The 13366-nt window shown below is 37.5% G+C and overlaps 1 protein-coding gene across 1 annotated transcript; it reads right to left on the bottom strand.

Moving 5' to 3' along the window:
• Positions 1 to 202: 202 nt before the first annotated feature.
• Positions 203 to 13064, bottom strand: oafb (OAF homolog b). Its single transcript, XM_081366920.1, has 4 exons — positions 12433 to 13064; positions 7103 to 7237; positions 6637 to 6817; positions 203 to 2113 (listed from the first exon to the last, which is right to left on the bottom strand). The coding sequence occupies exons 1-4, from the start codon at positions 12655 to 12657 to the stop codon at positions 1851 to 1853; spliced, it is 804 nt and encodes a 267-aa protein (XP_081223046.1). The 5' UTR covers positions 12658 to 13064; the 3' UTR covers positions 203 to 1850.
• Between the last annotated feature and the right edge of the window lie 302 nt (positions 13065 to 13366).

Here is a 13366-nt window from a genome sequence, read left to right as displayed (position 1 = left end):
TGGCAGCCTAGCAGGCTCATAATTGTATGGCTGTGGTCCGTAAACAATTTCCTCAGCGTCCGAAATGTCATTGCAATCCATATTTCCCTGTTGTGTGAATCGACCGCTCTCCCTCGTGCTACGTCACGACTCTCGCCCGTCACGCCCATTTTCAGATGCGGAAGTAAAATTTTCTCACAAAAACGACTCCAGAAGCCACTGTAGCATATTTATAATTTTTTTTTAAAGAAAATCTAGTTCCTACATTATTTTTCTATACATTGACTTGTTGGGTCTTCTAACCTGCAAGTTGCTCTTTAAGCTGGACTGTGACTCTCTTTTCTTCTGGAAACAAACTTTGTTGCATTTTCCTGTTACTGTATTTCTGTAAAGCTACTTTGAAACAATCTGTATTGTAAAAAGCGCTATATAAATAAATGTGACTTGTCTTGAACACATGTGCAAATTACAGAAAATATGGCATGCAAATACACAAATAGTCAAATGCAAAGACCGCAATTGTGGGTATTTGGACAGGCTTTACATTAGCAAAAAATATAACTTTTTCTGTTATTAAAAAACAAACAAGAAATCCCAGCCCAGATGAGAAAAGTAACACTAATGTACCGTAACACACTACTTTTCAAAAAAGTAACTAAGTAATGCAGTTTGTCACGCTTTACTTTTTTCTTTTCTTCTGTTGGGTGGTACAGTTATGTTGAAATTATTTGGCATACATAACCAAAATTAACCCATTACAAATACTTTATCTTGTAAATATTTTCATACTACAATTAAAGAAAAAGTCTGGACAAAAAAGGTCTAAAAATATAAATCTGAGAAAATAGCAGACAACATCAAGATGAAGGCACAAGAGAGCAGAGAACAAGAGATGAGAATACTGGGCCATATCTTCAGAATGCAAAGCCAGACCAAAGCTTCATGTTGTATATCACAAACCAAAGCAAAAGACTCTTCATAAGACAGCTGCAATTGAAATGTAAATTAGAATTAGTCATGGCTATAGAGGGCAACTTAGCTGAGAATAAGAAATTTGGCATCTACTGAATAAATTTGCAATAAATAGACTTCACAATATGTTCAGAGACAATGTCTTAGCTACCACTTAGGCCTTTTGTTGCAGCTTTGCACTCTTAGCTTCATAAACAGGAGAGCAAAAATGTGAATTGAAATATTGAAAACGTGTATGACAATATTGTAAACAGTCAAATGTTATTTTGCAGCAGTCAAACTGTTGCAGATTATTGCATGACAAGCAGAATCATAAGCTTATTAAACACAACATAAAGTGAAGGCAACATTTTACAACATTCAGACTTCATATTGTAAACACTTTGTACAATAGGATGTGAATATTTATCAAAATACTCTCCTTTATACTAATTATATCCTCAACTAAAAGAATGTTATGGAAAGCTAATACTTTAACATTCAAATATTTTAACAAGTAAAAAATTCAGTCAGCAATGTAAAAACTAAAGGGAATGAAAACAAGAGCTACAAGAAAGCAGATCTAAAGCAGAACTAAACATACAACTTAATCATTAAAACAGAATGATCTGCCCTGAGGTATCATTGTAGTGATGCCCAAATGTGAAAAGACAAATGGCTTGACAATCCACTTCAAAATATCCATTCTTTCACTCAATGCATAAAAGTCAGAGAAAGTTCCCTGTTGAAACAAAATGTTTAGTTGCTTTCAATACCTTGAAGCGCACAAGTAATATCTAGATAATCTCATTATCAAAAATGTTCCTTGAGGTAAAAGTAAACTTCTGCTTTGTTGTAGAGTACCTTACAAAAGCATGTTTCCCATAAAAAAAAACAAGTTTCCTTTCTCTTAGGTGGTACTAAGTGTCCTCATCCCAAAGGCACAGGTGTTTATGGTGTGTGTAGAAGTCAAACTGGTAGCCTTTGCTGCAGCTCTTAATGCCACACTTGTAGGGGTTGGACCCCTGACCCCGGCAGTACTTCAGCTGGCAGGGGAACCACTCCAGGTTTAACCTGTAAGTGCAGACGCAGGGCTGCCATGGGTCTGTTGTGGAGCTGCAGCTCTGCAAGCCACTCACATTCAGACTCTGGGGAAAGACCTCAAACATTGAACCTTCAACCCCTGTAAAGAAAAATGAAATGGGTAAAAAAATATAACAAATGCAACAGAAAAAAAATTTGTTTCTAGGCACAAAGCAGAAAAATGTTGACTTTATCTAATACAGAGTGGTCATGGTATTTGCAGGTCAAGTGCATAATTATTCATTTTAACCCAAACACATTTTGAATGTAACAGGGGTACATATAATATAAAATATATAAATTGACTGACTGACTGACTAAAAAAATACATACACTATTGTTCAAAAGTTTGGGGTCAGTACAAATGTTTTCAAAAGAAGTTATACGATTTCAACCCAATATTGTAAAACAAATGCCATTTAAGATGGTGACTTAAGATGTAAAATACTGTTACACATCTGATTTTCTTCTGTTTACATTCACGTAGGACATAGCAGACTGTGTTTATGTGAATACTTTTGACATCATTTTGTGTTTTAGACCATTCAAGTGCAATAAGCTGTGAAAGAGAACTGGATTGCTGAATTGTTGCTTATTGTGATTAATAACACTTCAATGTGCCAATAACTTTAAGTAGTACAGCAAATTTTAAGAAATGTAACACTTTTTAGAATATCGATTTTTACAATTTGTGAATCGATGCTCATGGCCATAAGATAGAATCGCAATTCATATGTGAATCGATCTTTCCCCCACCCCTAGTTTACGACATTCCCGCTTCCTCTTTGGCCTCTGTGGAAGTTAAAGGCCCCCTGTAGTCAGTCATTTTATCCCTTAAAACTCATCTTACATATTTAAACCTTTTTTCTTTAGTATACGCAGAGCCATGAATATGCTAATTAGCCCCGCCTCCACTCATGCCAGCTCACAGATTCACTCAGCTAACTTACTGAGGTAAACGCTACACAAAGGTATCGCTCTTTACAATGTCGGACACATAACAGTAATTAAATGTATAAGCCTTTTGCTTGACTATGTTATCAAACAGCTAATAATGTGTTGCTAATTTTACACACACTATGTTCCCATTTGCCATCTCAGTCTGCCTTCTAACAATCATCAGAAACGCTTTGAACAACTCCGAACGTCAGTGGAGAAAGGCATTTAGTTCATCATAACATCGTTACAAACATCATACACCCGCTATATTGCTAAATCTACCTGATTTTTCATATCAACAAAAAAAAATATACCAGGATAACTTGGCATCTCTCGAGACTCCCCTGCTAGTTCGCTGTTAATGATATGCTAAAGCACCTTCGGGACGTTGACGTGATTGGTTAGGTAGTTTGTGACGTCAGTAACTCCAGCGATTTCAAACCGCATTTTTGAGACTGTCTTTTTTTTTACTGCAGTTTTAAAGGAGAACTCCGGTCAATTTTAACATTGAGCTCATTTTTTTGTACATTTGGAGTGCTGTCAATACAGAGAACAACGACAAAAATCGGTGTTGCCTACACCGAGTTATTCTATTTTTAAAATTTGCACCCTGTTGACTTCAATGGGGCAAGTACTAAACCTGCGTTTAGCCTCTTAACATCCTTGATGTGTCATTACAAGTGCACAGAAAATATGAGTGATTCCTTCTGAGTGAACACGAGTGAATCTGACTGCAGTAGATGTGAAAGATATGTATAAAAATGATGTTATTTAAACCAGCGCAAATACCTGTGTTTACATCCTGTTTTCGGTTGAAGTCCAAAGTAATCGATTGCCCAGTTCACGCGCGTGATCATAGGTAACTAAACCTATGCGCGTGAACTCGGCAATCGACTACTTTGGACTTCAACCGAAAACAGGATGTAAACACAGGTATTTGCGCTGGCTTAGTACTTGCCCCATTGAAGTCAACAGGATGCAAATTTTAAAAATAGAATAACTCGGTGTAGGCAACACCGATTTTTGTCGTTGTTCTCTGTATTGACAGCACTCCAAATGTACAAAAAAATGAGCTCAATTTTAAAATTGACCGGAGTTCTCCTTTAAGGAGAAAATACTCAGCAATTGTGTTGACTTATGAATTTGCACATGGTTTGTCTCGAAGCACATTAAAAACACTACATAGACATATAAACAACATTAAACATTTGATTTTCACCACAGGAGGACTTTAAAGGGCACTATCTCGGTTTCCTTCCCTCTCTTCCTGCTTCTTCTGGTTGCAGTTCGTGTGTAAAGACTGGAGACATCCGGTCTGACCGAGAGGCCGCAGGACCTCTACTCCAGCATCTGCGCAGCCGGAGGGGCCTCAAGTTACAACCAGCCCTACTGTAACTTCCCTAACCTTAACAGGATTAGACTAACATCGTTTTCATTCTTATGCCTGCTACAGACTGTGCGATTTCGGCAATCCTATATGATCATTATAAAACACACTGTACGACATGGATCTAATAAATTTGGGTATGACATGTATGCAGACTGTATGATGATGACACATATTGAATCACAGGCTATGACACAAGTTAGCAAAGAAGAACAAAACATCATTAGCCTGCGCTAGTAGTAAACAAATAGAGCTAAATGAATTGCACTTTGGCACTTTCGCTGAGAATATGGAGAATAATAAGAGGAGAATATGGATGTGGTCATGGCTAGGTAAAAGAGGGCAAATTGGCATGCTAAATGCCAATTTTGCAAATGGAGCTTCAGGTTAGTAGTTTTAGGTTTTAGCACCATATCACGTTGATCAATACGCCATTTCATGTTGCGTTTTTATTGGCTAGACAGTAGACGTAGGTCGTAGCAGCAAACACACTGTGAGATGATCATGCTAAATTTCTGACACTGTCAGAAAATTATCGCGAGCTATCTTTGGTCGCAAGAGCGTGACAACGGCCATCTTTGAACCTCTATCACTGTATGACGTAGGACCACCGTTTAGGAGCCAAGACCACAGAAATCACCACAACTGGTCATCTTTGGACAGCCCAAAATTGTACAATGTGTACCAGACATTAAACCTGGAAGAACCTGTTGCAGCATCACCACTTTCCTCTGAGACTGAATATTCGGACCTTCGTTCAACGGCTAAGGGATTGTGCAAGTATCGTACATTTAAACTAACTAAACAGAGATTTAGTATAACCCTTTGTTACCAAGGTGCTGATGGTTCAGTTCAGTAACTAACTCTGACGTTTCCAAAGCCTCATTTCCCTGTTCCTGTTTCCTTTATTCATTTTCACTCTCCATGTACCCATGTATGCGTGATTGTCTGTATGCGTATGTTTAGATTAGTTATGTGTTCGTGATTTAGTTAAATAAAACTTTTGTGCACATTCATTGGAGTACTGAATTCTGTGGTCACTGCTTGCAAAACAACATCCCCTTAATGATGCGATTACATCTGCATGCTCTTGAGTAGCACTGTACCCATAAGAAAGAGTTATTTTTCTCTGGCCACTAAATAATAATACAGGGTGGGCCATTTATATGGATACACCGTAATAACATGGGAATGGTTGGTGATATTAAAGTCCTGTTTGTGGCACATTAGTATATGTGAGGGGGCAAACTCCTCAAGATGGGTGGTGACCATGGTGGCCATTTAGAAGTCGGCCATCTTGGATACAACTTTTGTTTTTTCAATAGGAAGAGGGCCATGTGACACATCAAACTTATTGGTAATGTCACAAGAAAAACAATGGTGTGCTTGGTTTCAACGTAACTTTATTCGTTCATGAGTTATTTACAAGTTTCTGACCACTTATAAAATGTGTTCAATGTGCTGCCCATTGTGTTGGATTGTCAATGCAACCCTGTTCTCCCACTCTTCACACACTGATAGCAACACCAAAGGAGAAATGTCAGCACAAGCATCCAGTATCCGTAGTTTCAGGTGCTGCGCATCTCGTGTCTTCACACCATAGACAATTGCCTTCAGATGACCCCAAAGATAAAAGTCTAAGGGGGTCAGATCGGGAGACCTTGGGGGCCATTCAGTGTGTGAAGAGTGGGAGAACAGGGTTGCATTGACAATCCAACACAATGGGCAGCACATTGAACACATTTTATAAGTGGTCAGAAACTTGTAAATAACTCATGAACGAATAAAGTTACGTTGAAACCAAGCACACCATTGTTTTTCTTGTGACATTACCAATAAGTTAGATTAGTCACATGGCCCTCTTCCTATTGAAAAAACAAAAGTTGTATCCAAGATGGCCGACTTCTAAATGGCCACCATGGTCAGCACCCATCTTGAGGAGTTTGCCCCCTCACATATACTAATGTGCTACAAACAGGACTTTAATATCACCAACCATTCCCATGTTATTACGGTCTATCCATATAAATGGCCCACCCTGTATAATAATAATATATGATAAAATATTACCACATCTTACTCAGATATTTATTCCAAGTATAATTATTTGCTTGAAAATCTCAGCAGTAAACTTACAGAAAGAAAAATGTTTCCTGATTTTTTTTTTTTTACAGTTTATGAGAATGACCCAGTTAATGCTGAAAATTCTTAGCATGCAGGGCAGGGGCTTAAAACATGCATTTACAGCACTGCATCAACTTGTGTAAGAACACACAGTGGTAACCCTCTCATCTAACCTTTGTCCAGCCAGTGTTTGACATCTTGCTGCCGTGTGTACACAAGGTCCCGTGCATCCCCGCAGACATTATGTATGTGAGTACTGAGGTGCCAGGAGCGACTCATGTTGAGCACCGCGTTCATAGTGAACTGTTCCTCACCACGTCTCTCCTCCGCACTCCGCACCAAATGAGGGTTTTTCTGTTGAGTTCAAACAACAATCATAAGAACGGTCATAAGTTTAATACTTTGATAATAATACACAATACCTAAGAGTACTAACAATACACCATCAATGGTCCAATACTTGTGTAGCTTGTGGCTTTACTTTAAAATTGATGTGTATTCCTGTGCAATGCCTTGTCCCTAGACCTTTTCATTTTTGGGGGGTAAACGGTCCCTTTAAGCCTGGACCTGAGTTAGCCTAAGCTGGTCTTTTCAGCAAGGTGCCACAGATGGTGCTTTATTTATCTTTTAAATTTGGACCTGTCTGAGTCTAGCCATGGCTTCACTGGGGATGAGCTCTCCATGGTCCAAATGTAAGATGAAGCAGAGGGCCTGGTACTGTGATTGGCCCTTCTCTGGCTCCCCAAGCACCAGGGCACGAAAGATCTTCACACGCTATTAGAAAAAAAACAAAAAAGAAAATGTGAGCATAGACACAGTCACAAGACAAACCTACATTTTAAAGGAATAGTTCACTTCAAAATGAAAATTCTATCATCATTGACAGAATTTACATTCTGAGGTAAACTAATCCTTTAACAATGAATTAGGGGATATTATTATCATGATGTTTTTCCTATGAAACTCCACATGCAAATTAGAAGAACAGGCAGGCATATATGTACAGACATACATTATTGTCCAGTAAAAATATATAATCCTTACACAATATTAATTTACTTGGGATCCGATGTAAGATAAGAATATATCTTAACGTTAGTTAAATCTTTTTTTTTAAGTATTAACCTCGAACATGTTTTTTTTTTTTTTTTTGTGCTGATATACAGTCTTCCACTAAAGGCCAGTTCACACCAAGTACAATAACTATAATGATAACGATAAAGACATAGTTCTAAAAAAATTTCTAAATATTAAAGAATAGAAGAGTTCACACAACAACTATAACGATAATGGCACAGAGAAACAATAACGTTGGAAGCACTTTTTTAGAGCCATTTTTTCCCCATCTGATGACCGATAAAAGCATTGACAGTCAATCAGAATCCGTCCTGCTTTAAATAGCTCGAGCATTAAAAACAGTGGATGACAAAACTGCAGTGTGCGCTTAGAAAAAACAGAATGATATCATTTGCTGCTGTGGATGCTGAGAAAGTTATCATTATAGTTATCGTTCATGGTGTGAACGGGCCTTAACACTGGTAACCTTGGTAAATACTGAGAAAACAGGCTGGGGAAAACTTAAAGGGATAGTTCACTTTGAAATAAAATTTTGGTATGTTTTAGCTTACCTCAAGGGCATCCAAGATGTAGGTGTCTTTGTTTCCGCAGTAGTTTCAATTTTGATATTTTTAGGTCAAACCGTTTTTGTCTGTCAGTCATATAATGCAGGTCTATGGTCACTATCTCAAAGAGCATGCACAGTCCAAATTAAAACAATTCCCCATCGTAAGTACACATTGATGGCCTAAGACATGAAACGAGCGGTTTGTGTGTGAAAACAAACAGTATTTATATCGTTTTTACCTCTACACAACCATGTCCAAGTGATCTGAGGGTGCGCGTGCTTCCTGGTGTGTGACGTGTGCATGCATTCTGGCTTAGTCTGCGCAAGCGCCGGAAAGTTTACAAGAGGTAAAAACGAAATAAATACTGTTCGTTTTCTCACACAAACTGCTCTTTTTGTGTCTTAGGCCATCAATGTGTACTTACGATGGGGAATTGTTTAATTTGGACGATGGGGAATTGTTTAATTTGGACTTCTCTGTGCATGCTCTTTGAGATAGTGACCATAGACCTGCATTATATGACTGACAGACAAGAACGGTTTGACCTAAAAATATCAAAATTGAAACTACTGCGGAAACAAAGACAACTACATCTTGGATGCCCTTGAGGTAAGCTAAAACATTCCAAAATTTTATTTCAAAGTGAACTATCCCTTTAATTGTAGTTTATAGACTGTTATTTAAAAAAAAAAAAAAAAAAAAAAAAAAACTAACAACTTAATTAAAGTAGATATTTTTTTAGAAACCTTATAAATGTGTGCCGCAATTACTGGCACCCCTTTAATGTATTACTTTGTGCACCTTCCCTTTGCCAAAATAGCAGCTCTTGTAACAGATCTCCACAATCTTTATAATTATGTCACAATTTTATTTATTTTTATTTTTCTACAATTTTACTTCCATCAAAGGTTAGCTTTGCAAATATAAGTTCCATTGTCGACGAATGAGAAATAATGAATGTGAACAATGTTATTTTGGACTGCAGAGAGAGGCAAACAAATTAAAAACATTTTTAAAAGCCTTTATTTCATGAGCACTAAAACAAAGCAGAGGCCCCTGTCTAATTATAAACAGACCAGCTCTTCAGAGCACATGCAACTGAAGCGTAACCTCTTACCACGACCCCGAGCATCAGCTGATCCACCAACTGCTCCCATATGCACACAACCAAGAATACAGCCTCTTTCATGACAACACTGCGTTTCTTTGCGCCCGTCCCAGAAGTAACTGCACTACAGCATTCACACTGAATACGACTGAAGCAATGTGAATGTCAGCCAGACTCATTTGCTCAAAATAACTTAAAGAATTATCTTGTAGATTCTGTTACAGAGAGATATGAAATCATAGAGAAGGTGGCATAGAAAAGGTGGCATACAAAAAGTGGCATCTCATCTATCAAGGGTCCAAGTTGAGATTAGTCATAACTGCAGCTCCAAGGAATTTTCTGGGTTCAGTATATAAGCTCAATCAGAAGCATTTGTGACATTATATTGATTAAAACAACCAATCATAATTTGGATTTGTCTCTCCTTAAAAAAAACTTACAATAGAAGTTGAATAAGCTTATAATTGCTTTGTGATTATATACATATGCTCAACGGCCACTTTATTAGGTACATTTGTTCAAATGCTTGTTAATGCAAACACCTAATTAGCCAATCACATGGCAGCAATTCCATGCATTTAGGCATGTAGACATGGTAAAGACACTCTGCTGAAGTTCAAACTGAACATCCAAAGGTGATTTAAGTGACTTGTTGGCATGGTTGTTGGTGCCAGAATTTGAGTATTTCAGAAACTGCTGATCTACTGGGAATTTCATTTTTCAAAATATCCAGTGAGCGGCAGTTCTGAGGGCGAAAAAGCCTCGTTGATGCCAGAGGAGAATGGCCAGACTAGTTCGAGCTGAGGCAACAGTAACTCAAATAACCACTCATTACAACCGAGGTCTGCAGAAGAGCATCTCTGAACGCACAACACGTCAAACATTAAAGCAGATGGGCTACAGCAGCAGAAGACACACCGGTGCCACCGTGCCAGTCCTGTCAGATAAGAACAGGAATCTGAGGCTACTATTTACACAGGCTCACCAAAATTGGACAATAGAAAGTTGGAAAAATATTGCATGGTCTGATGAGGCGACATTCAGATGGTGGGGGCTGAATCTGGTGCAAACACCATGAAAGCATGGATCAATCCTGACTTGTATCAACAGTTCAGGCTGCTGGTGGTGGTGTGATGGTGTGGGTATATTTTCTCAGCACACTTGGGTCCCCTTAGTACCTATTGAGTATTGTTTATATGCCACAGCCAACCTGAGTATTGTTGCTGACCATGTCCATCCCTTTATGCCCACAGTGTACCCATCTTCTGATGGCTACTTCCAGAAGGATAACCAGTAAGTGATATACTATATAGAAAATCTCAATCTTCTTATCTTTATTTCAAAGCAAAATGTAACTATATCATGGCTCAGCTCTTTACAAACAAGTATGTCTAATTTTTTTCCACATATATCCTCAGTATAGATCTGCATTTATCCTCAACTTCTTGATTGCTTGTATTGCTGCAAAATGTAATCAACCAGCTCTAACCTGCTAAATGTGACTACAAGGAAAGATGGTAAGATATTAAAAACATTCACATCATGATTTTCAGTAAAGCTGCTTTGAATTTATTTATTTAGAAAAAGATGAAGTGAAACTAGACAAATGAAACTCATTTTGAGGTGATCAATATTTTGCCTTGGCAAATGCATCCGAATCATTGACTTTCATATCTAGGTAATTAGTGTAATTAATTAATGTACCACATATGGTCAATCAATTTATTTATATTGTTGTATAATATATAATTATGAAGTCTATGATTCCCAGCTCCCACCCAGTTCCCAGCTCTGTGTTTCATTGCCTGCTTTGCATAATGCCTGATGTTGCCCCGTACAGCCCACAGCATGAATTTGGCTGCATGACTTTCTGGCAAATAACAGCTCGATATCCTCCAACTTTCCATGGATGAAAAAAATCAAATAGGAAAAAAATCCATCCTGAAAAGTCTCTACATTTAAGTCTAGTGAGGAAAAAAATGCTGTGAGTGACGAAAGTCTAACAACTGTTTATATTTTATTTTATTAGACTCATCTGTTAGAGAGTTCAATATCTAACACTGCCACTTTAAAGTTCTTTCAAATGTTTAAATAACATTCATAAAGAGCTAATTACATGTGTCTGATTCATTAAAGTAATATGATCTGATCACACTATGTAAAAAAGGACTAAGCTCAGTTCTTTAACCAAATCAAACCAAATTATTCAAGTAGTGCTATCGAATCACAAATGCTGTTTTATTAACAGAGTTTGGGAGAAGCACGTTCAGAACCCAATCAGCATCCCTCCTCCACCCTAACTCCTCACTCTTATTTGTTCCCATCCCAGCCTGGGATAGGGGGAGTACTCTGGCTTCGGATCACGTTCCAGGCTTGGAGCTGTCCCCATGCACGGACAGACCGGCAAATACGCATTATCTTTACTCTATTCGATCATATGCAAGTGTGAACTTGTGAAACAGTTTTTAAAGATCTAAAATATCACCATTAATTATGACTTTATAAGATGACAAGTGTTATCTATTTTTATATAGGGATGTTAGAAAGGGTAGTTTATACCTGTGAAGTGTTTATGTGACAGAGAATGTTATGTTACAGTATTTTTTTATTATTATTATTTTTATTATGAATTATCTCAGGACAGTGCAATACTAGGAGTATGAGGTAATCATCTTTATTGTGTTTGTTTGTTGTAGGTTTATACTGTTCTTCATTTACTGTACCTTCTCAAAGTCTATTTATGGTAGTTATGCTATTTATGGTATAGCTTTGATATTGTACAGTCCCATGATAGAGAATGATGCTACAGATTTTACCCTGATTTTAGATTTTAGAAATTAGTTTACCCTGATACTAAAACAAACAAACAAAAATGCTTCACTTACAAAAACTGCCAAAAAGTATCATGGTACTACCATGTTGTTTAGAATGTATGATGGTATTTGGAAATACCTTGGTCCTTGCATGGAACAGGCATAACATGATACATAGTAGGCTATGATGTAACATGAAAGTGAAATTCATATAGGCTACCATGAATGGTATTTACTCCAAGGTGCTTAAAAAAAGGTCCTACAATGGTGCGTGTCCCAAAAAACACATAGGCCTAATTGTTACACTCTTGACTTCATGTTTTCCTCCCACACAGTGATCCCCTCCACTGGTATTTAATAGTGCATTATTTTCAGTTCATTTACAGCTGTGGTTGAATTCTGTTTAGTTGGATTTGTACTCACGCGCTTGAAATCAGACAGGAATGTGATGAGAGTCCCGTCTGCCTGCTTGAACTCCACTGTTATAATGTCCTTCTCACTATCCGCCTCTAACAGCTCCTCTGTTATTTGACCATCGTTAAGACGAACAAGAACCGTCAACTGTGAGCAAACACTTACCGATAATACCAGAGTAAACACGACAAACGCTATCTGGACTGAAGCCGGTAGAGTCACTCTCGCGTTCATTACAAAAGGCACTGAGGATGCAAACTCATTTAACACAACAATGGGACATAGCGTCAAAGTAAACGACTTTAAACAAAACTGTGGACAGCGAATGCAAACTACTGTTTAAGAGAGAGGTAATGTCCGTTGATAAAATAAGCGAGTTGGTAAACTAGTCTGTGTACAGCTCGATGATGATCGCGAACAAATTGCGCTTCTATCATCAAAAATTTAATTTTCATCTTTTTTTGCCTAGATATTCGGAAAACACAATTATTTATAAACGAAAAGTTTTCTTCTAGAAATTCTTCACTGCGTATAGTTTTTTTTTTTTAGTAACTCTTAAAGCTCCTGTATTTCCCGTCACTTCCTCTGAACTTCAGTACTTTGGCTGAAGGCGCCTCGGGCTCCCAACACTGAATGGGGCCACTTCTTAAAGACACAGGCTCAGATTTTTAAGACTTGCCACCTCTAACTGGATTCACAAATGTGGTGCATGCACATTGTTTTATAATGTAATAAAGCATAATTTTAAAATTTTATTCTTTATTTAGTTTAAATATAGTAGATTTTTCATTCCATAATTTTTTTTTTTTTTTTGCATTACACACTAAATAGCCTAGAGTTCAATCAGTTAAGGTATAACGGAGGATTTTTTACTTCCGGTTGGATCACCTATACTATTGGTCCTCCTAATTGTCAATCATTCTGGTGAATCAATCAAACTTTT

The sequence above is a fragment of the Scardinius erythrophthalmus genome (assembly GCF_964197995.2).
Source record: "Scardinius erythrophthalmus genome assembly, chromosome: 5".
In the NCBI taxonomy this organism is placed as follows: Eukaryota; Metazoa; Chordata; class Actinopteri; order Cypriniformes; family Leuciscidae; genus Scardinius; species Scardinius erythrophthalmus.
The sequence above is the reverse complement of the archived record's forward strand: the minus strand, read 5'-3'. Positions and strand labels throughout refer to the sequence as shown.

What these genes read in the sequence shown, in the direction of transcription:
- oafb (XM_081366920.1), bottom strand. Translation starts at nt 12,657, where the DNA reads ATGAACGCGAGAGTGACTCTACCGGCTTCAGTCCAGATAGCGTTTGTC. An exon ending in TCCTGTCTGATTTCAAGCGC is followed by an intron (nt 7,238 to 12,432) that starts GTGAGTACAAAT and finishes TTTTTCTAATAG; the next exon opens with CGTGTGAAGATCTTTCGTGC. An exon ending in CCATGGCTAGACTCAGACAG is followed by an intron (nt 6,818 to 7,102) that starts GTCCAAATTTAA and finishes TGAACTCAACAG; the next exon opens with AAAAACCCTCATTTGGTGCG.